The 24,643-nt window shown below is 39.2% G+C and overlaps 1 protein-coding gene across 2 annotated transcripts in view; it reads right to left on the reverse strand.

The window, feature by feature from the left end:
• LOC129765981 (uncharacterized) overlaps positions 1-24,643 on the reverse strand; it is a 202,960-nt gene that overhangs the window by 45,195 nt on the left and 133,122 nt on the right. For both annotated transcript variants that reach the window (XM_055766442.1, XM_055766441.1), the window contains one exon: positions 10,554-12,382. In XM_055766442.1, coding sequence (XP_055622417.1) covers positions 10,554-12,382 — 1,829 coding nt within the window. The remainder of the gene's footprint in view (positions 1-10,553; positions 12,383-24,643) is intronic.

Genomic DNA, 24,643 nt, shown 5'->3' on the forward strand with positions numbered 1-24,643 from the left:
AAGAGGCAGATTTGTATTCATTAGTCACGTCAATTAGAATAATTATTGACTGGAATAGTTAATCAGTCATCCTCGCTCTTAGGTGACACCGATGCAATAAGCAACTAGCAAGCAGCAATACGCAAAATGCAACAGGCAACATACTTTATTATACTTCGCATACCAAGGCAATAAATACGCCTGACATTATGCAAACAATCTACTTGACGAACGACACTTATCAAATCAAATTAGTTGCTTCTCAACCGACACTCCGGTGTGCGTGCCGCCTTACACGCTCGTCAATCCATTTCTAGTCAATTCAATGCATGTTGACGAAGATTCGCTATTCATTTTTCATCTTCGAAGATTTCGGGCCCTGGCGGGGACTGACACTGATATTGTGCAAATGCTCTTGATGCGGACTGGGTGAAAAGCGTACAAGATTAATTCGGGGCTCAATGTGTTAACACTCTCCGTGTAGATTTTGACCCTTTTCGCGTAAACAAGTGAGAAGATGTTATTTACAAATAAACAAAACATGTTGTGAATACACTTCTAGAAAATATTCCCCAATTCGTAAGTAATAACGTATTTGTTTGAGTATTGAGTGTTTCAGATTACTTCCTAGTACCTCCTTGATTATCAAAATGTCGATATTTCATTCAGTACGTAGTAGTAAGTGATTTGAGCTATGATGAAGCTGGTTTATACAAAAATACTGCAAAATATGTGCAATTTCTCATATTTTCTCATTTTCTACGAAAGATCAGGCTTACGAGTGGATTCGGAGAAACGGAAACAATTCAAAAAAATGTTACATATTTCGATAAAAAACATGGCTATTCTGTTAATTATTTTATCTGTGTGAGCGATTTAGTGTGTGATACAAAAAATCTAGCACACCTGTAGTAAAATTCACACCATTTTGGAATTATACTAGCTTTTCCTGATTCTTAGATTGAGTGTTAACAACAATCGCTCTAAAATATTTCACATTTCGGCAAATTGACAAATACAACTAAATACAAACAATGACTTGCACCGACTCAATACCAACGAGTAAATGTTGAGCTATTAATCATAACGTTTCGACTATAATCACTGACGCCTACGACTTATAACAGACGTTTTCACATTTTATAAAACTTTTTCTCCATCTTATTTCGTTTTGTTTTCGAGCTTTTATATATTTTTAATGCATTGCTCAAATCGTAATCATTGATTCACATATCCTTTCCATTCATTCAAAGTTTTTCGACGCTTCTAATAAATCAAAGAAACATTGGAAACAGTTTAACCCTTTATAAGGTCGTGGAAACTAGGTAACGAATCGACTACAACTTCAGAGAACATAATCCTTACATGAGGAAAAACACATATTTACCATTGAAAAAAAAAAAACTATTGAAATAATTGAAAAAATTGGTGACAATATAGTTGCCACGGCTCGCTAACCCCAAAAACACTGCCTTGTAAATCCACTTTATTGCGCCTTTGGTTATGCAATTATACAATATTTCTAGTGCAGCGATACCGATTATTTCAGTGATTTACAATATTCCTAGTGCGAGAAAAAAACTGTTTTTTTATATACAGTGTCAAAAAAAAAAAAAAAAATAAATATTCCATCAAATACGAGTTCACCATTTATTTTATTGAAAAAAAATATAGGAAGTTGTTTCAAAGACACGACCACTTTGTTGACGTAGAACTACGCTGTTATTTTGTTCAAGTTGCTTATTAACCTCTTGCCGTACGATTTAACAACAGGGCCCAAACACGAGCACAATGAATCGTTTCGATACTCTACTGAGTGTGGGTATATTACTTGCGATCGTAGAAGTCCCGCATCATCACACGTATCCATTTCACATCGATAGACGACGAGTGAGGTTCGATGTTGTACGTTCTGGCACAGTCTAATCGCCACGAGTGTGGTTCGACGTTATACGTGAAGGGGTTAATAACCTCGGATATTATTTTACACAAACACCCTTCTCTGCTTTGCGCTCTTCTCAACAGACGCTCTTTCTATTAATATTATCCGTCTCAATAACTTAGTTGTCATCTTTGGTGGAGGTAGTTTTGCTACTACCAAACCACACACAAAATTCCAGAACAATTAAGAAAATAATTGTGGAGCCGATGAAAGCCTAGTTTGATGATTCCCCGCACAATTGTGTGGTTCAGAACCTTAATGGAATGGCGTCAGTTTGATGCAATGATTGCAATGCCCGAGACATCAGCGAGTAACTAATTTGGTCGCGTCCACAGCTCAATCCGAAACGTAGACATGTCATGACACGAAACGAGGAAGAACAAGTGATGTTCATTGCTTCGTATCTAGAACGAAACTGAAAGTTTTCCACAGCGAAATCCAATATTTATGCTCTAGGTAAATATTTCCCTTCGTTCTTAATCTTCTTCTTTTCTTTGTTCACGGAGACTTTAAATCATTCCCCTTCGTTGCTCGCCGATATGTTGGTCGTTGTTGACTGCATGGGTTGGGAAGCTCACAAATGAGCAGAACAAATGTATGGGAAAACGGAAATGCTTCTAGATTTCATCAATTTATACCGTTTACACATCAGTAATATATAGCATAAAAAACAATCTTGAGGTATTTACGATTCGTTTGGTATGTTATTCGTCTAAATCCGTTCGCGGCAAAAATAGTTATTAGCGTTAACTTTATTTTAAAAAAAACGTGACCTGTTTTCTGATTTGGCACTTTTAATGAAATACGTAGTTCTACGTCAAAACTGCATGATCTTACACAGTAGATCCTAAATAGTACGTTTACAGTGAAAAACTTTTCGACTTGTTGCATTTTCAACCAATTTAAACAGAATTTTCTGCCGGCGTTCTAAAATCGTGGTTTTGTTACATCAAAACGACTCGCAAATTAATATCGTACATTCTTAGCAGTCCACAAAAAAGGAGTGTTGCCAGATACTTTTAGAAGGTTTTCCAAGTGCAGCGAAAAGAATATTTTTTGTTGGTGGCAATATAGTTGCCAGTACCCGTGAAAGGGTTAAAGCGTGGTCCTGACAGATACTTCAATTTGATGAGAAGAAAAAAACGGTCAGTGTATTCCAGTTCACATCGGTGAAAAACAGCCAAAAACCACACGTGAAACAACAATCAATAATCAAACGATTGAAGAGAGAGAACAAAAAAACGCATCGATAAACGGCAAAAGATTTTATTATGCTTTCATTTTTATATTGCGCCCGAAGTGCAATCTCCGAATCGATGAATAAAACAAAACTTTATGTGTTCATAATCATCCGCAGCTCGCACGAGATGAATCCGAACTCGCGCGCTACCCATGCGAAAATCAATGCTCTCCGGTCGACCTGTTTTGGGTTGTTATTCTGCACCTTCATCTCGCAATCGTTAAACGAAGCGGAGAAAGAAAATCACAGCAAGAAAAAAACACTACGTTTAGTGATTTCATAGAGGTGCGCGATGAGCAAGATCAGTACACAATCATAATCGACCCGATTAGCGAACTCTTAGGCGCGCACCGGAATCCAATGTGAAGCTCACTTTTCTGGCCTGATTAATTGGGTAATTGGGTGCAGTATTATTCCAGTTGAAAATCGACGCGTTTTGTAAGCGTTTATAGAGGATATATCCACGAGATGTTGTTATGAGAGAGCAAGATAATTGCGTTTAAATTTGGATCGCGGCTTATTGTTGCTTTCCTTTGATATGGGTTGCTATCATTTATTGGGGTGAGAAAAAACGGTGACCGGAATAAATCGCCACAGTAAACAACTGCAACAGAAACAACCGCTTAGAAAAAGTGTAGTAGGCTAGAAATATTTGGCGCGGGAAAAACATCATGTGCCTCACATTTCTATTATAAATTTATTCTCTTGTTCTCGTTTTTCGAAATTTATTCTGAGGACAATGTAATGGGGACGAAGTCCCCATTTGGCGAGGATAAGGAATCGAGGCGGCCCATGCCGCCAAGATGACGCAATCCGAGTCCACCGCCGACCCGCCGTCGGAAGCGGCGGTGTCTCGCACGCAAACCTGGGATCCACTGATTGCCCGGTTAGTTTGAAACATAGGATACGATCCTTTAGCAATGTCCGACCGAGCTCTAGCGAGCGTCGGACGGTATACGTCTGCCCGGGGCGTTACGTTTGCCTGGGGCGATACGTTTGCCCGGTTAATTCTTGTTTTGAAATACAATACCGCGCCACAATATTTATAGCCTACTACACATTTTATAAGCGGTGGTTTCTGTTGCAGTCGTTTTCTGTGGCGATTTATTCCGGGAACCAGAAAAAACATATGATAAAAACTCAGGATTACGATCATGAATGGGTATAATGATGTCTTCAAGGTCTGGTTGCAAAGCGCTTTGATGAAAATGAGCTTAAGAAATGAACGACAGCTTAAGGTGAACTTAATGAGGTTATTAGGGTAAAATTTGACAGTGGGCTCATTTGCGGAAAAGGCGACCTTTCAGTGAGACATTGTTTTGATTGTTTTGTAAAGTGGCAACCGCAAATGTACCGTTGGCAGAGATAAACAATTTGGATCACATGGACTAACTTCTTCCTTTTGGTTGAATCTCATTTTCACCCTGATGTCTTTTCACGTCTTCTGGAACGACCTTTATTACTTCCGTCAGCATTAAAAGGTTGCTTCCGATGTAAATAATTTCGGCAAGTTTGATGTTTCGCTGTATGGTGAAACAAAACTTGATCTATGAATTTATTGTCGAGAAAATGAATTACTTCTCGTGGCATTGTTATTCAAGTTTGATTTTTTTGAAGATATTTGTCTTTCGAAAAGGTTCCAGTTTTATTTTAGGAAAACGTCATAACAATTGCATATTTCTTTGGAACTTAGTATCCGTACAAAATTATACGTGTCACTCAATGACACTTCTGTTCTTATGTATTTTTGTGTTGACACATCACACTAAAAACTTTAGACTTCACGGAAAATTAATGCTGATAAAAATCAATCCACTATTTTATTCACATGCACTACAAATATTCAAACTTTGGAAATACATAAAATATTTAAACACGAACCTGAATATATGAGATATTACTACATATATACACTCGACAAAAGTTAGAGAAGCAAGATACACCATCAAAATTTTGTGGTGATTTTTAAAGGGTTTAACCTTGTATCGAATATGCACCTACAGACAGAGATGCCAACCTTCCTGATTTTTCAAGATGACATCCTGACAAACACTCGATGTTGTATGATTTTTCTGAAGTGATCCTGGTTTTTCCTGATTTTTTAGTTTTTTTATCACAATTAAAAGGATTCGTATTATGTATACCGGGATTCCTGTCAAAGTTTTACTGGTCGGAAATGAGAACTTAGCTCTTCGGTTCTCCGTTGCATAGTGGTTGCTCTTTCTTTCGTTTATTATTTATTATTACGTATTAATATTTATATGATTGCTTAAAACACGTAGCGCGTTTATTCCACCTGAAAATCCATTATGTTTTTCGCTTCACAATGACAGAACATGAAACCGCCAACGCCAATTGAATGAATGAACATTGAGGATAATTTTGCGAGATTTTTCTCTCTCTCTCACCCCAAAATCTTCTGTCAATGATTACAGAGTTATAGATATTTAGTTCTTTGTAAAGTATATAATTAGAAATAATTCAAAAACCGTAAAAAATGTATGAAATTTATTGTCGTAATCATAGAAGCCATGAACCACAATACTAATAATGCATAGTTGTGGAAATGCCAAAAAAAGGACAAGTGGAAGTTTTCTCTATTATTAAACAAAGTAATAAAAATAATACAACAAAGATTATTAATAGATTGGGTACGGATATATTGGAAAGAATATTAGCCACTAAGAATGATGTAGAACTGAAAAAAGAAGATAAAGGTTCCCTTATGTTTTCGCAGCAAATTCGTGCCGTCCTTGATGATAAATAAATCGAGATGTTGATCAAGAGTAATCCTCTGTATACGACAAATGAATTGGCAAATTCAATACAGATATCTAAATCCACCATTGGTGAGCATCTGCTGAAGCTTGGATACGTATTTTGAGACGATATGTGGATTCCACACAATTTGAATGAAATGCTTTCAATGAATTGCAATTCAATCTGCGGCTAGCTTTATAAATGTAACGAAAATGATGGACGTCTCCTTTCAATCAGGCCAACGATGCATGTCTCGATAAATTACACAATAAATTATTTTGGAGTCATGGTAGGAAATCCCATATCACCAGCTCTCAAATTAACCGGTCATTACACCCTCAGATTATCACAGGTCACCTCTACAAAATTCATTCAAGGGCAAGAACTCCGATTCTATGGACAGTATAAAAAATGCGTTGAACAGTTTTCGAAGAGAAAGCGAACATGATCTGGTAGGATATATTTTTAAAGCTGTATGAAACATGGCGAAAGATTGTGGAACCAAACTGTGAACATAAAATTGCATAAATGTATGTCTGCCTATAAAAAGATGCTTTTGTTCTCCTCAAAATCGGTACGGACTTCCCGGACATCCCAAAATGAGCTATCCTGATTTATCCTGATTATTAGTTTAATTTTTCCTGATTGATTGAAAATTATAGTTGGCAACCTACCTACCTAAGCCTACAGATTATATTTTTTTTCTGTATTATAGTGACTTTCAACACTTTTGGTTGGTTCGTCACTTTTTACTTCCATTTTTGGAAGAATGTCGGGAGTGAGAATTGAACTCGTGATCTTCAGCGTGAGAGGTATGGATGTTACCATTACGCCAGATCGCATCCTAACACCTACAGATTAAATATAAAAACCAACAACGAATCCAATTAGCAAACATGAACTATTATGCAGCTTCAATTCATGAAACGATCTGCTAAAGGCTTCTATTAGAAAGTCTTCTCAGATTTGATGAGAAATTATGCTTTCGCATTTGATTATCAATATTTAACGGTTGTTAAATAAAAAATGAGAATTTTTTCAATACCTTTCAGTAACTCAAATAAAGAGCGTAACATTTTCTTTCTCCAAGAAAATTGCTCTTTGGGCTCCCTAGAAACAGTAGGCGTGTTTGGTTTTGTTAGTTTGAATTTAGTCAAAGCAAAGATGGCGTCGAAACAGCACGTGCTCCGCGAACGCATTGTACGGTTCTACGCAACGCATTTCCAGCAAGGAAAAAAGTTCACGGTGGCACATTTTAAGGAACAAAATGTACCTGTCAGTACGGTATATCGTATCCTGGGTTCCCTGAACGTAGAGCGTAAGGTCGGAAGTGGTCGTCCGGTGACGATAATGACGAAGCAGAGGAAGACATCGTTAAAGAAGCTGTTTGTCAATAAGGACGCATCCAGCCTGCGTGACGCCGGTCGGAAATATGGCTGCTCCCACGTATTGATCCATCGGACCCTCAAGATGGAAGGAATCGTCTGCAGGAAGAAGACGAGGTCGCCGGAGTACACGGAGGAGCGGATTGAGACGGTTAAATCACAGTGTCGGTGGTTGACCAAAATATACCGCGGGACGTCTTTCGTTCTGGACGACGAAAGCTATTTTCCGCTGTCCAAAACGCATATTCCAGGAAATGATAATTACTACTCCTGCGACAAGTCATCCACACCGCCTGAAGTGAAATACAAGTTCAAGCACAAGTTTGAAAAAAAGCTTATGTTGTACATTGCCATTTCCGACCGGAACATTTCAAAGCCTTGGTTTAAGCCGAGCGGTCTGGCAATCAACCAACAAATCTATCGAGAAGAGTGCCTCGATAAAATCCTGCTGCCGTTCCTGAACGAGCATCACGCGGATGGGAAGTACGTCTTCTGGCCGGACAAGGCGTCTTCGCATTACGCCAAGAAGACGCTGGCGTATCTTGAGGAGAAAAAGATCGTAACCCAACAAACTTGCCCCAGTGCCGCCCAATAGAGGATTTCTTTGGCTCACTCAGTGCCCTAGTGTATAATAACAATTGGAGGGCAAAGGACACGAAGCAACTGACTACAAGAATCCGGAATTGTATCCGGAAAATGGACGTAAGTGCCGTACAACGTTCTTGTGAGAGCATCGCGACAAAGTTGGGTCGAACAGCAGACCACGGCCCTTACTCAAACATTCACTGACATTTTTTTGAAGAAAATACATTATGTTATTAATAAAAAATACTGAAATCGATGAAAAAAAAAATTTTATATGTGATTGAAAGAATTCTCATTTTTTATTTAACACCCTTTATCAAATAAGCACCGCATAAAACCCCCCCAAAAACCCCTCAGAGCACAAAACTTCAGGCACGTTTTGCTCGAAATCATAAAAATGTCACATGGTTCGGTCTGACTTAACACCGACCACTTGAAATCTCCAAAAAGACTAGTTTTTTGAAATAGACCAAAATATTTTTATACATAAATTAATGGCTCAAAAACTGTAATTTTTAAAATGTTTTGGTCTAAGAATAAAATTGATCTGAAATTTGGAACACACCTTTATTCCTGCAGTCACTATAAAACTGCGTATTTCATGAAATTGAAAATCCAAGATGGCGGCCGCTACAAAATGGCAGATTACATATTTTCTCAAAACCTCATCAAATATGGGTTTTTTCAAAACCCCATCAATATGGGTATCAAATGAAAGGGCTTGACTAGTAGAATACAGTTGTTTATGGAAAATGAAAATTCAAAATGGTATATATTTTATTCAAAAACTTATCAATATGGGTATCAAATGAAAGGGCTTGGATAGTAGAACACAGCTATTTATGAAAAATACAAATCCAAAATGGCCGCCACCACAAAATTGTGCAATATATTTTTTCTAAAAGTCAAATCAATATGGAATTTGTAGGTCTGCCATGCAAATAAAACACAAACTTCAACATTACTCGAGAATTAATCAAGCAAATGAAAAGAAATTTGGCATGTGGCGGTTTTCGAGTGCAATAAATGGTTCTATGGTAGTTAGATACTCCTCCCCCCTCTCTTAAGGGGGGGGGGACTGCCATACATATGAAACAAAATTTTCTGCATTATTCGAGAATGTATCAAGCAAATGACACGAAATTTGGCATGTGGAGGTTTGAGAGTGGATAGATACTCACGAGGAAACCATTTAACTAAAAAAGTTTTTTTCACTTATCTTATTTTGCTTGAGCAGTGGTCTTAATGTTTTGTTCGACATTATATGACCAATTTACGTACAAATTTCTTCCCTAAAAATTACGCACAATGTTCATAGGTCTTTGTGATTCTATAATTACACCTAGGGGAACCGCGGGAAAGACGGACAGTGGGGGTATGATGGACAGGTGGTTGATTTGTATAGTTGCATTATGAATTTCAAAATTCTGTTGATGGGAGCCCCTTCTACATGCTATTCTATAATATTTAAACCATCTTATGACAATAAATACTGATCAAAAGTGGAATAGTGAAACAAAAACCGAAAATCAAACATGATTCCGCGTGTGGATGTAATTTTTGCGGGTTGGATATTAGGCATTTTGAGTGGTTTAATTCCAAAATTGAATTCGCTGATGGTTATATTTTGGTTTGTAAGCTGACAGAGAAGCGATATAAGCTATGTACGGGAAAGTAAATTCATTTGTAAGTGGTAAATTTAAACTATTGAAATAATTTCACTGATGGGGTTGGAATGGACAGTCACATCCATACTCACATCTAATGCATGATGGAAAGTGAAGGGAATAATAATCAACCTTTTTTTATATTGCTTTCTCTTTTTGTTCTATTTCAGTTACTGAACACACAAACACTGAGAGAGAGCGAAATTATTTCTCTCGCGAGCGATAAAATTCTACGCTTCGTATATTATTAACCTGTCCATATTCCCCCCACTACATGTCCATTATACCCGCACCGATAAAAATATTCTACTTTTCGGCTTGTTCTATTTTCAGTAAAAACATGGAAAAACACATTTTTATGAAACATTTGTCCAATTATTTCGAAAACCAGTATATTAAACTGTAAGAAACTGCTTTTAAGGTTTGGAAAACATGAGTTTCCAAAGATACAATTGAAGTTCTTCATAACATGTCCGTGTTACCCCCGTTTCCCCTAAATAGAATCTCAAACAATATAACTTCGAGTTGAAGCTATCATTTGTTTTTCTCCATCATAGCATTGGAAAGGGGAATATAGAAGTATATCCTAATAAACGATATTAAGGACTATAGTAAATATAGTAAATCCGAAATCAATGAAAATTGCTAGTTTGGTGAGCACCAGCATTGAAGCATTAAAACACACTGAACTATATTCTACTGAACAAAATCTGTTTCACTAACTGTTGACATGGGAATTTCCATGCAATGAAAAATCTAACAAAATCTTGTTAAAAATCAATCATACTGTATCATAAAACTGCAGCATTGTTTACTCTATGTTTGGTATCTCTTACGAGGATTTCCAGGAAACAGTGAACAGTTATCGCCAATCAGAATGTAACCGTTATATGCGCCCCCTACAGCGTTGTTTTGTCGTAATTCTAACCATAGCGCATTCCCCCATTTGAAAATTCTCCAAAGTTGGAGAAAATCTAATTAACACCACCACCTACCTGTTTAGATTTCCGGTCACGTTCCGGGGCCACTGATTCCGCTGCTTTGGACTGCACCGAGTCCCGCCGATTCCCGCCGCTCAGTTTCGTCAGCTTCTGTATGGTCGATTGTTTACTAACATTACCACTGTAACTGACACCGGGAGCAGCACCAGCACCAGTACCGGTAGTGGCAACAGTACCGTTTCCATTAGCTGTTGCCTTTTTCTGCCGGTTGGAGGTATCGCTTGCGGCATCGGCACCGTTTTTGGTTGCTGCTGTGGCTGCTGCACTCGCCCGGCTGGATTTTTCCGGCGAGGGACTACCGTGCATCATACGGTTTAGCCGACCGAACAGACCGAATGATTCACGCTTTGGTTTGGGCGTTTGGGGCTGTGAATCGGTTCCGCCACCACCGATGCCGAGACCGGACAGATTGATTTTGATGTTTTTTAGCGGTGAATGGCTGCGGGGTCGGATTTTGCGCTGTTCGGTTGCTTTTTTTGGCTGTGGACTAGCTGAGTTGGTGTTGGAGGGTTTCGACCGGAGCCGGCTGAGATTCATATTCTCGACGCGCTCGCGGAGTGACACACGGCCACCGATCGAAAAGTTTGGTTTGTCGGCTTTCTGCTTGGGACTGTCGTCGACATGGTCCCCGTCGGTAACGGGAGTGGAAACTGGACTTTGGCCATTTTCGGATGCCTTTTCCGCTTTGGGTATGGGAGCGTTGAGGTCGATATTGCGGTACCATGTTTTGGTTCGTTCCTTCCTCGGACTAAGCGATCGATCCCGCAAGCTAACTTGTGTCTGTTCAACTGCGAGCAGATTCTCGTTGATATATGGTAAACTGATCGGACCGTCGTCATCTTCGTAGGTTTCTTCCTCGTAGTGGGGCGGATTATGGGGGTTCTTTTCGCTGACTAGCGGCGACGGAACGTAGAATGTGGGCTTCGATTGCACCGGCGTTTGCCCTGGCAGCTGGAACACTTCCTGGACGGACAGAGCTCTTCTTTTCCGCAGACCTGCGTGTATTCTGTTAAATTTATTCCTTAGCAACTGTTGTACCTCGTTTATGGAAGACTTCTGGCCGGGCAATCGCATCGAAGCGGATTTGAAATTCTTCAGACTTGGCAGTTTGATTTCTTTGGCGATCTTAATTCCACTCTCGCTTTCACTTGCACCGAGCGAGTTCTTCTTCTTGGTCGCGCAGGACATATCATCATAGTATTGGAGCTTTTCATGGCGAAACAACCGTGGCGTGGAGACCTGAGTGGGATCGCCCATGTTTTCATATTCTTGCACGTTGTACTCCCAATTGATACTGTGAGCACTGCGACGCTGATTTGGCGTAGCTCTGATTCGGTGAGCATAAGTTTGATGAGCACCCAGGCGCCACAGCTTCACATCCCGCTCGTGAAACTGCCAGTAATCCTCTGCTGCATATATCGGAAGCTTTGTTTGCCCAAGTGTGGACGAGGATGTCGATGTTGAACTAGAACTCGAGTGACGCAGTTCCCAATTTGGATCGTGCAAATGGTTATAGAGTTGCGGATGCTGCTGTTCGTGACCAATGTTGTGATGATGGTGATTATGATGATGATGATGATGATGCCGATGGTGTCCGTGGCTGAGGCGATGATGATTGTGCTGATGGTGCTGATGATGGGGCTGTTGCACCTGCTGAACTTGAACCGGAACTGGGCCGGAAGAAATGATCTGATAGTGAGTTGCCGGATGCTCGGCCAATATGAAATTGGTGTCCGAATCGAGTGACGCTGGGCCGGAGACTGTTTTGAACGATGCACAGCGACGGCGCAGTTTGTTCCACTTTTCCGAGATGCCCGTTACATCTGTAAAATGGGAGAAGAAAGAGAATTATTATTAAAATTAATTGAAATCATTGCTCCGGCTTGCGGAGCATAAGCGATCAAAGAGTGGCAGTATAGTATAAGCGAAAAAAAATGAATAGCCAAGAGAAGAGTCGAGTGAATGACTGACTTCATTTGTTTTAAGATCTACGAGCTGCACCGGGGAAAATGTGGGAGAACGCCACAAGATTATGCCACGGGAACGATGTGTAAATACAACATTGTTTTTTTGTGAGAAGGTGACAACCGTTTGTATTCAATTGCAGCCAATCCGCCGATTTGAACACCGAACGACGCCTCTCATTCCCTGATTCGCGGTTTTATCTGATGATGTATGCCATTTGGCTTTCATACAGCCATAAGGCAGATACGGGATGCACGACTGGCAGCAGTAAATTCAATTTGATCCACTCCATTAGACAAATGTGATGAATAACTGCTTGTTGTTTATGGTTAGGACGGGAGGGAAAAAAACGCTCGCTACACATGCTTCTGCCATTAGTGTGGGTTGATTGAGGTTGTTCTCGGTTGTTAAGGTCGTGGTGAAACTGATGCAATTGTACTATTCGGGTGTGGCACCTTCAATGAGCGCACGAACAGGTTGAATAGGCAGGTATAGTTTTGAGTTCAACGTCAGGAGTTGCGCAATCATCCGGTGTATAACTGGAATGTTGATGTCATCCATACAATTGTGTGGAAGTAGCCATCTTTTTTATTCTCCAAAAATAAATCCTATGATGTACAGGTTAGTTCTAACTAATGTACTTGAATTGTATTTGTTTTTAAATAGTTTATATATTAACCATAGGTGCGCTGTGTAAATTAATTACAGGCAAACCTGTTTTTGTGCGGTTGCTTTTTGTGCGATTTCTCATTTCTGTGACTGTTTAGGTGTGATTTTATGATTTGTGAGATTAATTTGTGTGATTCTAGACCCGATGTCATAAGAAAATTGCACAAAAAGAGTCGCACAAACGAGGAATCACGCAAAAAGGGACCGCACAAAAACAGGTTTGCGTATATACAGCAAATATATTAGAAAATTTGTGGATTGGGAGACACTTGAAAACCTAACTAACAATTCCGCATCAGTGCGACGTTTTAATGATAGTTTTGTTAAGCATTTTGCTTAATAATGCCTGAACTATTTGTCATCAAATCTCTATTCAAACCCTGTTCAAGCAAATTAGGAGATATCATTCGGTATTATTCGTTGAATTCAGTGTGCAGTCAATTGGAAAACGTTTATACAATTCAAAGCCGTGGTGGAAACGTTTTTATGATCATACGAGGTATGGATTTTCAATAAAGAGACTGGTTAGGAAAAAGGATTATATTTTAAAAACTACGTTACAACGATATGCTCCCCTTCAATATGATCCCCTTGGCTCCTCACACACCTTTCCATACGTTTTTTTCCATTGTTCGAAGCAGTGCTGAAACTCTTCTTTTGTAATGGCGTTCAAAAGCCGCGTCGCTTTTTCCTTCGCCTCTTCTACGGGCTGAAATCGAGTACCTTTCAACACGGGTTTGATTTTGGGGAAAAGAAAAAGTCGCATGGGGCTAGATCTGGAGAGTACGGGACATGTTCGATTGCATCATCGACAGCGCGATATGGGCAGGTGCGTTGTTGTTCGTGTTTTTCGTCACACATGATTTCCGACGCGCACTACAAACCACGTTCCATTCAAACCACTGCTGCCCACAAACTACTATAGTGACAAAAACGTGTTTTCGTACGTTTACCGAACGCACTATTAGTTTTTCCCCCCACCCATCTAGGGCGCCCTCCAGGCGCGCATTCTCGTTATTTAAGAGTATATCGATTTCTTTAGTTCTACTTACACTGTATTATCAAAGAAGATGATCTTTTTTAACTGCATTAGTTTCTTTTACCATTTTCTGTAAATAGAAGCCGCTTTTTAGCACCTTGACATACGCTTGTAAGAGTATTTTTCAGCTACTAACTTTTGCATTAAAAAATGGACTTTTTCGAATGGTGATGCAAAAAAACTAATACAGATAATTGAGTTTGATGAAATTCCCCATGGATGATAATTATATTAGCTTACTTGCAAAAAAAATCTACGCCCTTGCGAGCGACCTTCCGGCAGTTAACCGGAACGTTTGCCATGGCGGACGAAAACATGCGTGTAGGTATGTTTTTGAGCCCTTTTTTTCGTTATATTTTATCAAATTCTCGATGGGACGCAGCTGAGAGACATTAGGCGGGTTCGCCGACTTGGGTACCACATCGATATTCAACCGCTCCATCTCCTCTAACGATTGCTTCGAGTAGTAGGCCGATGCAAGATCCGGCCAGAACACCGCGTCTTCGCCCTTATGGTATTTCTTGATTTTCTTAAATTTCACCGCTCACGGCTAGTCCGGAGCTAAAGATGAGCGACTTTGACATCCCCTTCTCGCTGATTGTCAGCCACAGCAGCACCTTCTTGGGGAACTTGGTGTGTGAAAAACTTCACTCCGGAGCTCACTTCCTTCGTGGGAGAAGTAAAATACGTAGCGCCCTGCCAGTCGTTGCCATCCAGGGTGAGATAAGTCTCGTCGTTCATCACCATCGCCACGTCGCAATTCGCCGAGAAAATACACTTCAGGGTCGTCGGTCGTCCGGAACCGGGCTTTCTTTCGATGCTCTGATTGTTGCCCAATAATGCCAAGATGTTGTAGATGCCTGAACGGGCGTATTCATCGTCCACAAAGTGCCGCACGATGTTCGTTTTCAACGCGGCGGGGTCCCGTTCTTTAAATGTGCCCAATTCTGAACGGAGTAGCTTCACTGTTCTCGCCATCATGGTTAGAGTTCGACCGATAGAGTTGTCAATTTATTTCTGCTGACCCATGGGTTACTATGATTGATGGTGCATGGGTAGTTTCGTCAGTGCATGTGAAGGTAAACCCATGAACAATTGCCAGATTTTGCATTTTTTAATGCAAACGTTAGATGAAATTTGATCATCTTTTGATGCGTTTTCGAAAAAAAAAATATAAAATGCCTACTTTTTGTTCCATGAATCTCGTTCCTATATATAAGGTTGGGAAAAAGAAATCCATTATTTTTGTGTGTGATTCATTTTTTCTTTATTTAATATGCTTCAGATTGTTAACTATGCAGCGTTTTGTTGTACATTTGTGTACATATCGGTCATCGACAATCGGTTACGACTGATTTTTGAAGAGTGGGTGTTCAAAATCATTAATCTTTCTTTCAAAACATCGTAATTCAAAATCTAAATGTTTGATTAAAATATTTTTATTATCTATCTATATAAATGAAAATGTAAGGCAAAATCTGTTGGCTAATCCAAAATATATATTTTTATTAAGGCTCACATGGCGTCAGCCTGACGGGGCCGGAAGTTCAATATTTCGACAATGTTTGCTTACAACTATGTTAGTACAGGTCGGACTAGATTATCCGGAGTATTGATTTTTTTTCACTCCGGATAATCGAGTCAAAACTATTGAAGTAGAATTCAAAGTACGTTCCAAATTTCAGATCAATCATTCAACAGGAACGGGATCAATTTTCTATTAATGTGGGACAACCCAACAAACATTTAAACATACATAGAAACAGGTCAATCTGAATGAAACCATTCAAAAAGTAATTAGTTTTTTGGGGACTGCGGCCATCTTGAAATTGTATTTTTCATTATCTGTTATGTTCTACTAGTCGAGAACTTTCTTTTGATACATTTTTGGGCATTTTTTATAAATAACTGTGTTCTACTAGTCAAACCTTTTCATTTGATACCCATATTGATGGGGTTCTGAGAAAACAGGTAATCCGCCATTTTGTAGTGGCCGCCATCTTAGATTTGCATTTTTCATAAATAACTGTATTCTACTAGTCGAGCCCTTTCATACCCATATTGATGGGTTTGTGGAAAAAATATATAAGGCGCCATTTTGTGGTGGTGGCCATTTTGGATTTGAATTTTTCATAAATAACTGTGTTCTACTAGTCAAGCCCTTTCACATGATACCCATATTGATGGGGTTCTGAGAAAATATGAAATCCGCCATTTTGTAGTGGCCGCCATCTTGGATTTGCATTTTTCATAAATAACTGTTCTACTAGTCAAGCCCTTTCATTTGATACCCATATTGAAGGGGTTCTGAGAAAATATGAAATCAGCCATTTTATAGTGGCCGCCATCTTGGATTTTCATTTTTCATAAATAACTGTATTCTACTAGTCAAGCCCTTTCATTTGATACCCATATGAGCTATTCAATATGGAATTATTATACAAATTATTCGAATTTTCCGAAAATCAAAAATAAAATACTCCGGATAATCGATTCCCGGAAAATCGAGTTTCCGGATAATCGAGTCCGACCTGTATTTGCAAAGCGGATTCCCCCAGGCACATTAATTTTGAAGTCCGTGGTAGGGAAACACAGCTCGGGGGGAACAAAATACCCCTGGCTTGCATGTATATTTGCAAAGCGGATTTCCACAGATACATCGATTTTGAAGTCTGTGTTCGGGAAACCGTAAATCGGGTCAATCAAAACTTGGCAGTTTCAGTAACTCAAATAAATAGCGTAAAATTTTTTTTTTGCGTAAAAAAACAGCCTGCGTGACGCCGGTCTGAAATATGGCTGCTCCCACGTATTGATCCATCGGACCCTCAAGATGGAAGGAATCGTCTGTAGGAAGAAGACGAGGTCGCCGGAGTACACGGAGGAGCAGATTGAGACGGTTCAATCACAGTGTCGGTGGACACTGGACGTCTTTCATTCTGGACGACGAAAGCTATTTTCCGCTGTCCAAAACGCATATTCCAGGAAATAATAATTACTACTCCAGCGACAAGTCATCCACACCGCCTGAAGTGAAATACAAGTTCAAGCACAAGTTTGAAAAAAAGGTTATGTTTTACATCGCCATTTCCGACCGGGGCATTTCAAAGCCTTGGTTTAAGCCGAGCGGTCTGGCAATCAACCAACAAATCTATCGAGAAGAGTGCTTCGATAAAATCCTGCTGCCCTTCCTGAACGAGCATCACGCGGATGGGAAGTACGTCTTCTGGCCGGACAAGGCGTCTTCCCATTACGCCAAGAAGACGCTGGCGTATCTTGAGGAGAAAAAGATACCGTTCGTGCCGAAAGATCGTAACCCAACAAACTTGCCCCAGTGCCGCCCAATAGAGGATTTCTTTGGCTCACTCAGTGCCCTAGTGTATAAAAAAAATTGGAGGGCCAAGGACACGAAGCAACTGACTACAAGAATCCGGAATTGTATCCGGAAAATGGACGTAAGTGCCATACAACGTTGTTGTGAGAGCATCGCGACAAATTTGCGTCGAACAGCAGACCACGGCCCTTACTCAAACATTCACTGACATTTTTTTGAAGAAAATACATTATGTTATTAATAAAAAATACTGAAATCGATGAAAAAAAAATTTTTTATGTGTGATTGAAAAAATTCTCATTTTTTATTTAACACCCGTTATTGATGTACTAAGAAATGTTCGAGTTAAAAGCATTCAAAATACAGGTAAGGTTAGCACACAAATCGGCAGAATAAATGTATGGGAAAAAGGAAACTCTTCCAGCTTCATGAATTTAATCCGTTTAGAGATTAGCGAATTGTAAAGTATAGTATATCAAACAAATCTTAGAGAATATCCGATTCGATTGGTATGCAAATCATAAGAATTCGTTCACATTGAAAATAGTTATTAATGTTAACTTTATTTCATAAAAACGTGACCTGTTTTCTGATTTGGCACCCTTCCTGAAAGACGTTCTACGTCAAAAATAAAAAAAAGTGAATGATGCTTATGATATTTTCCTTTAAATCGGTGCTAACTTTCCGAACAACCCAATATTATATTACAGACCGTTAAAAATTTTATGATCATGATTGTCGGTAAGTTTTCAGCACACATCAGGTGTAGCAAACATATCTTCATTCGGCTGGTTCTCTCTCTTTCCAGTTTACGCCTTCGCGCCTGCTGTTGGCTACTACAGGAAGCAAACTGCAGTGGTCAACAGCAGGTTCCACCTGGGTGGTAATGATGGTCATCGCTTATAGTTCAATTTCCTCTTTATTCGTGCGATGCACTTATTTCTCTTAATTCATCTGGCGCTTCTTATTAATTTGGCATTGGGTTGGTAGTGTGTCTTTTCCCAAAACCGAATTGATGACAGAATTAGGGGAATTTTTATTTCATAAGCAACAAAAGCCGCTCATATAGCCAAATATGAAAACAACGAATTCGGTAAACCGGTTAACCCTATTCAAACCATCTGCCCCTTCGTCTACCGCAGCATAGCTCAATCAACCACTTCATTAGCAGCTGATGCGAGCAGAAATTCATTGTCATTACCATAAAGCAGCTGAGGCCACCAGGTTTCGACGGGGCACTACCGAAAACTGGACGGTCTCAGGTCACGACGAGTGCACAATTTGTGCTGCGCTGCCCCACTCATAATGGAGTCAGCTGTTTTCTTGCGCCGGTGACCAATAATCTTGATTGCCACGGCGGATGCAGTGGACCGCTTGTTGCTTTGTATTCTTTTGATCGGCATTCCGTCGTTTGCAGGCTCGACGAAGGTGACCTAGGATTGTCATCGAAACCAACGCACTTTGCGACCGGATCAAGTTCATTGTCGATGCGGCGCGGGTGTGATCGTTTAACGGAGATGAAATGCCTTTTCTGAATGGGATCGCGTGGTTTCGTTATGTGTCGTCGAGGTGAGCTTATGGAAATGAGAAGATTGGTGTTATTAGTCATTTCGCTTGGTGAGATACTGCGCCTTGAACGGGGTGTGAAGATGAGTCTCTTTGGCATAATCCTGCAGTAGATCAAGATTCAGATACGCATCGGCGATAAGGAGATCAAGAATGCAATAGATTTCATGCTTCGATAGATTTATCGATGTCGGCAAGTCTGAATCTACTTTTTCCCGACATGGCAGCGACTAACAATCCCTCGCTAGGGAAAAATAAGAAAAATTGCGCTTAGTGGGACTGTATCCATAATCAGTAATTACAACTAAATAAACACATCTTAACGTAATTAAATGTGGCAACTTCATTCCGATCGCATCACGTGCACTGAATTAGTCATCAAGCAACACAAACACGTAACTGCAATTAAACCAAGTACGAACTGTTGCTAATTAACGCATGCACTGCGTGCAGCTGCATCTCTCTCGCTGTAAATTTTCGCGCCATTTAAGACAATCCGCACAGACGCAGAGTCTGCGCGGCGGCGGCGTGATCTCGGCGGATTCACTTACAAACGGCGGTGGCTTGGCATATTTTTCCCACATGAATTACAACAGTACTGCTGCCCGCAATGATGAGGATGATGCCTGCCAATGAAGAGAGAAACGATTGCCCCAATGCCAATGTACTTATAGAGGAGGTCTGAAGATCACATTACAATGGGCGAATAAATATCAATTCTAGACAATTTACTATCAATCAAGTTCGCATAAATGGGTGATTTGCATATGCGGTGAAGCGCACCGGAATGCTGACTCCGCTGAACTTGGCTTTCCGCGGTGGTGTTATTAACGTTGAAATTGCTCGTGCGGTAGCGGTTTTTTGTTATATAATTTTCGTCAATAGAAGAAGGTGATGGACACGATCATTATAATCGCTTCTATTTTTTATGGATCGTTAATTGATCATGACCTTATGTAGACTAATAGTGCTCATGAGTACGAATTCTATCTTTTTTTAGTGAACAGGTATCTAGAAGCAAACTAAATTTAATATGAATCCACGTGAGCAATAATTGCTACATTCATTAACAAATAATTAACAGTTGTTAGCTTTGAACTTTAGCAATTATTACAGCGATCAAACATCTTTGTCGCTACCAGCTATGGCGATCGCGTTCGCAGTCTTCCTTTTGAACATTCTTTCCAGTCGCTGCTGGCGTTCCTCGTAATCACATTGTCCGGCAGCGTCACTCTATCTAGACTACCGCAAATCAATCCAAATAACACATCACGCCTGTACCGCCTGCCTGTGCCTGTGTCGGTAACTCTTCGTTCGCAGAAATTCGCGTTCGAAACGCCCAAGAATTCAAAGCTATCGGCCGACACGTTCATCGAACACCCCACTGGCGTGGTATGTACCTCGAAGGAATCCAAATTAGTCCGATTGCACCATTAGAATTGGAACAGAGACACTTAAAAAAAGAGTCTTTCATATCTGCTTTTTTTTCTTTACACATGCATCAGCATAACGCAGTGGCAATGGCATCGTCAGTCACCTAGGGGGGCTCATACGCACTCGAATGGTTCATTGTACAGAGATCCTATCATTTCTGCCCTGTGGCCCGCAAACTAGTGGCCCGAGTGTGTGCAATTAACATTCACCTTGCGTATAGTTTTATTTATTTTTAAACAAAATTGTGTGAAGTTCACTTCAGCGCTTTCTCATTCATGTCTGTAGATTATACACGATGGAATGCAAAAAAAGCACACAACAGAAATACAAATACTCCCAGAAGCTTATATGAAAAAGTCAAAATGTTTAAAGCACTCATATTGGGCTTATTACATTTCCATCACGATGATTCCATTTTCATCACGGAGTGGCAAAATGTTACGTGTTCGCGATCAGACGGAAAGGAAGTTCTTATACTGAATATTCGATATGACCACATTGACATTGTGGTTTGCAACATGAAGATGCTCAACGTTTCCGTGGCATTTATATTCTTCAACAGTGTGATATGCATAACGATATTACGATAAAATTTCCTCTGCTCTTAGAATCGTTAAACTGTCAATACCCGTTGCGATATGTTGAAATTGCAACAACTTTGGCTTTAGATAACGCGAACAGATTGTCAGAGGATAGACAGACTACGTATTCTTACTAGAGATGGGCAAAACAGTTCACTTTGATGAACGGTTCACTCACTAACCGTTCATCTAAGTGAATCAGTTCTTTTGAACCGTTCTTTCGCTCTTTCGTTCAGCGGTATTAAGAACAACATAGAATGTTAGCAGGAACCCAACATCAATAGACAGCTATTAATTGATGTCGTTGGATTGGATAGTGTACGTATGGGATTTATATTTTTGGAATTTAGTGAGGAAAGATAAGCTGCTTCTTTAAAAGTCGCAAACTGTGAAAATATGTTTATCGATCGACAAAAGTTTATGTAATAATTTGATGCGCACAACATATGTGCAATTTTTCATATTCTCTTTTTGGACAACACACAGGTTCCATGGAGGGTCATATTTTATAATTTTCATTCAGGCAAAAAAATCAGCAGCGATTTTCACTAACACTCAATCATACAAACAATCACGATAACACGTACACGCAATAGGCCAAACAATGAATTGAAAGCAACGAAAAAACTTTTTTCTCAACATGCCCTCACTATAATATTTTATGTTTACCTAATCCATGAATCGCCCCCGCTTCCCCCAGATTTTTTCTGATAATCAGAAAGTATATGATTGTTGCGCGGAATTGAAAAAATACATGAAATTGAAAATATATAGTTTTGCTATTAAAACTACGAAAATCTAATTTAATTTTTAACCCAAAATTGAGTATACATTAACAAAATAATCCATGAGTTACATGCATTTTGCTCATAAATGACAAATCGTTTTATTTTCCTTACAAGCGTTCTCGTTATATTTATGTTATTATAAATCAGTTCAGCTGCACTAGTTTGTTCGCAAACAGTTCGGCCGCAAACACTTCGTTCCCAAACAGTTCACTCTCAATCAGTTCTTTGCCATACAGTTCACTCGCAAACAGTTCGTTCACAAACAGTTCACTCTCCAACAGTTCACTCTCTAACAGTTCACTCGCAAACCGTTCTTACGGAATCAGTTCGTTCACAAACAGTTCACTCGCAAACCGTTCTTACGGAATCAGTTCGTTCCGTTCGTTCACAAACCGTTCGCTCGCCATCAGTTCGTGGGGAGAACTACCGTTCTTTGAAAAAGAACGACCGCTCGTTCACTCTTTTCGGCGAACTAGTTCTTTCGTACCGTTCGTGAACGGTTTGCCCATCTCTAATTCTTACCGTAGGATTCCACGTAGGCACCACGACTAACAAGCCATTCTGATCCTGGTGGTTATATTCCGATAAATAGTTTATTAACCGTGTCAATGATTGAGAAACTTAAGTAAATAGGATGCAATATCCTTTTACATACATCTTTAATTTTTTTTAAGTGAACATTTCTTATCGTTTTATGGAAACAGTCTACAACACGAGACAATTTTGTTGCAGTCCATTGTGATATACTGTTATTCACTCTAAAAGAAAGATTGTTCAAATTTACGAGGGTTACGTATATTCGATTCTAGATTTTTCTGTGGCATTATGTTGGTACTCATATCTCTTACTTATGCTGACATGTGAGGCTATTTTGAATTTTCAGTTATTTCTTGACAACTGCTTTTCTTACACGTGTTTTGGTTCATCTTCGATTTTTGCCTATTGCAAAAATGTTTCAAAGAATCTGTATCAAATTTTGTGTAAAAAACAAAACAAAACAAAAAAAAAAACAAAAAAATCTAGAATCGAATATACGTAACCCGCGTAAATTCGAAAGTCGCGATACTTTTCAACAGACATCGTGTTCTTACCATAATGATGTATGATGGATTTGATGTATGGTTTTGTATTTTTTCCATAATGATGTATTTGGAAAAATTCATCGAATTTCATGAACTTGATGGTATAACACGACAAACATATTAAAAGGGCCTATTTACTATAAAAAGACAATAAATTAGAAATATTTTTCAAATATCTCGAGGATGGGTGCATTTAGAAGCAGATTGATAATGAGCTTTTTTGTTTTAAATCACATCAGTATTCATAATTTGTAAATTCGTAAATAAAAAAAAGAGTACTAATTTTTTTCTCAGTGTATATTTTTTAACATTTGAACTTCAATACTCTGTAACTCATTCTAAGACACTTTTTCGATACGACCCATAGTTTTTGAGATATAAATTATTAAAGACTTCTAAAAGCGATACGCAAGTCACAATTTTTCTAATTGCTGTGGGAAACTCATATTTCCTCCAACCCAAACGGAATTCAAACTTTTATTCGAATCAAAAATACTCATGTTCTGTCATTTGTCGATTTTATTTGGAATTGCTCTTTTCATGCATAGATCACACGATTTCTAAATCGTAAACGATGTCAAAGTAAAGTTGAAAAAAAAATCCTACAAGAATCTTGTGTTGGAGAATATTTTACAGTTGAATTCGCTTGTTGCCAGCCAATACTTTTGTGACGTGACAACACTTGTCTTTTGCGGTTTCCGTCTTTTGAATATTAATAATGTATTTTCAGTTTCGTTTCAAAACATACAGATAAATGTTGTTCTATGATTTATCTGCAAAAGACGAACGTGGATTATGTGGAACGTGTATATACAGTTTTTCAAAAAACTCGCGAAAACAAGAGTTTTGCAAAACAAGAGTTTTGCAAAAAATCGGCTATTATTTTGTGACGTGACAACACGCTCTGTGTGAACAAACAGTCTCCACAAAGCGTTGTCACGTCATACAATCAACAAGTTGTATTAAATAAGAATTTCACCATTTTATAGCAATATAATTTTTTGTTTTTTGTTACTCTCAATACTTTTCACTTTCCTCTGAGATCTCCTCTTCCCCTTCCAAAAGTCCCTCCTGTAGGAGGAGATGGTCTTAACGTAACCAGTGGACCTGGACCTGCCCTGTTTGTATCTCAATGGTGTCGAATGAAGGGTGTGACACATGACAGTTTGATAACATGGCGATTATTCCTGGCTTTCTTCATTCTAGCGTTTCAGCACCATTTTGCGTTTTCATTGCTTCCAAAATAGAGTAAAAATATTTTAACCTGTATGAAAAATGTATTTATTATTCTTTTAGATTCCAAAACATTACACAACAAGGCAATTTTAATTGATTATGGTTTGTTCATTAAAATAAGCTATATAAATTGAATCTATTGAATGTAAGCCACGGTGATTTACATGTTTACACGTTCACTCTGGTGCTTGCCACCAATGACTCGCACAAGCCTGGTTCATCGAGTGGCTCTCACTACAGAGGGAACGCATTTGATTTTACGATCAGAATCTTTTGATTAATTCTATGTATGCATTCGTGTGGATGTGCGCGTACCTGTGCAAGGGCGCTTATGTTCGTGTGTTGAAGATAAATTTTACGTTGACGTTGACTTTGACCGTTGACGTTTGCGTA

The sequence above is a fragment of the Toxorhynchites rutilus genome, chromosome 2, assembly GCF_029784135.1.
Source record: "Toxorhynchites rutilus septentrionalis strain SRP chromosome 2, ASM2978413v1, whole genome shotgun sequence".
Classification (NCBI taxonomy): Eukaryota; Metazoa; Arthropoda; class Insecta; order Diptera; family Culicidae; genus Toxorhynchites; species Toxorhynchites rutilus.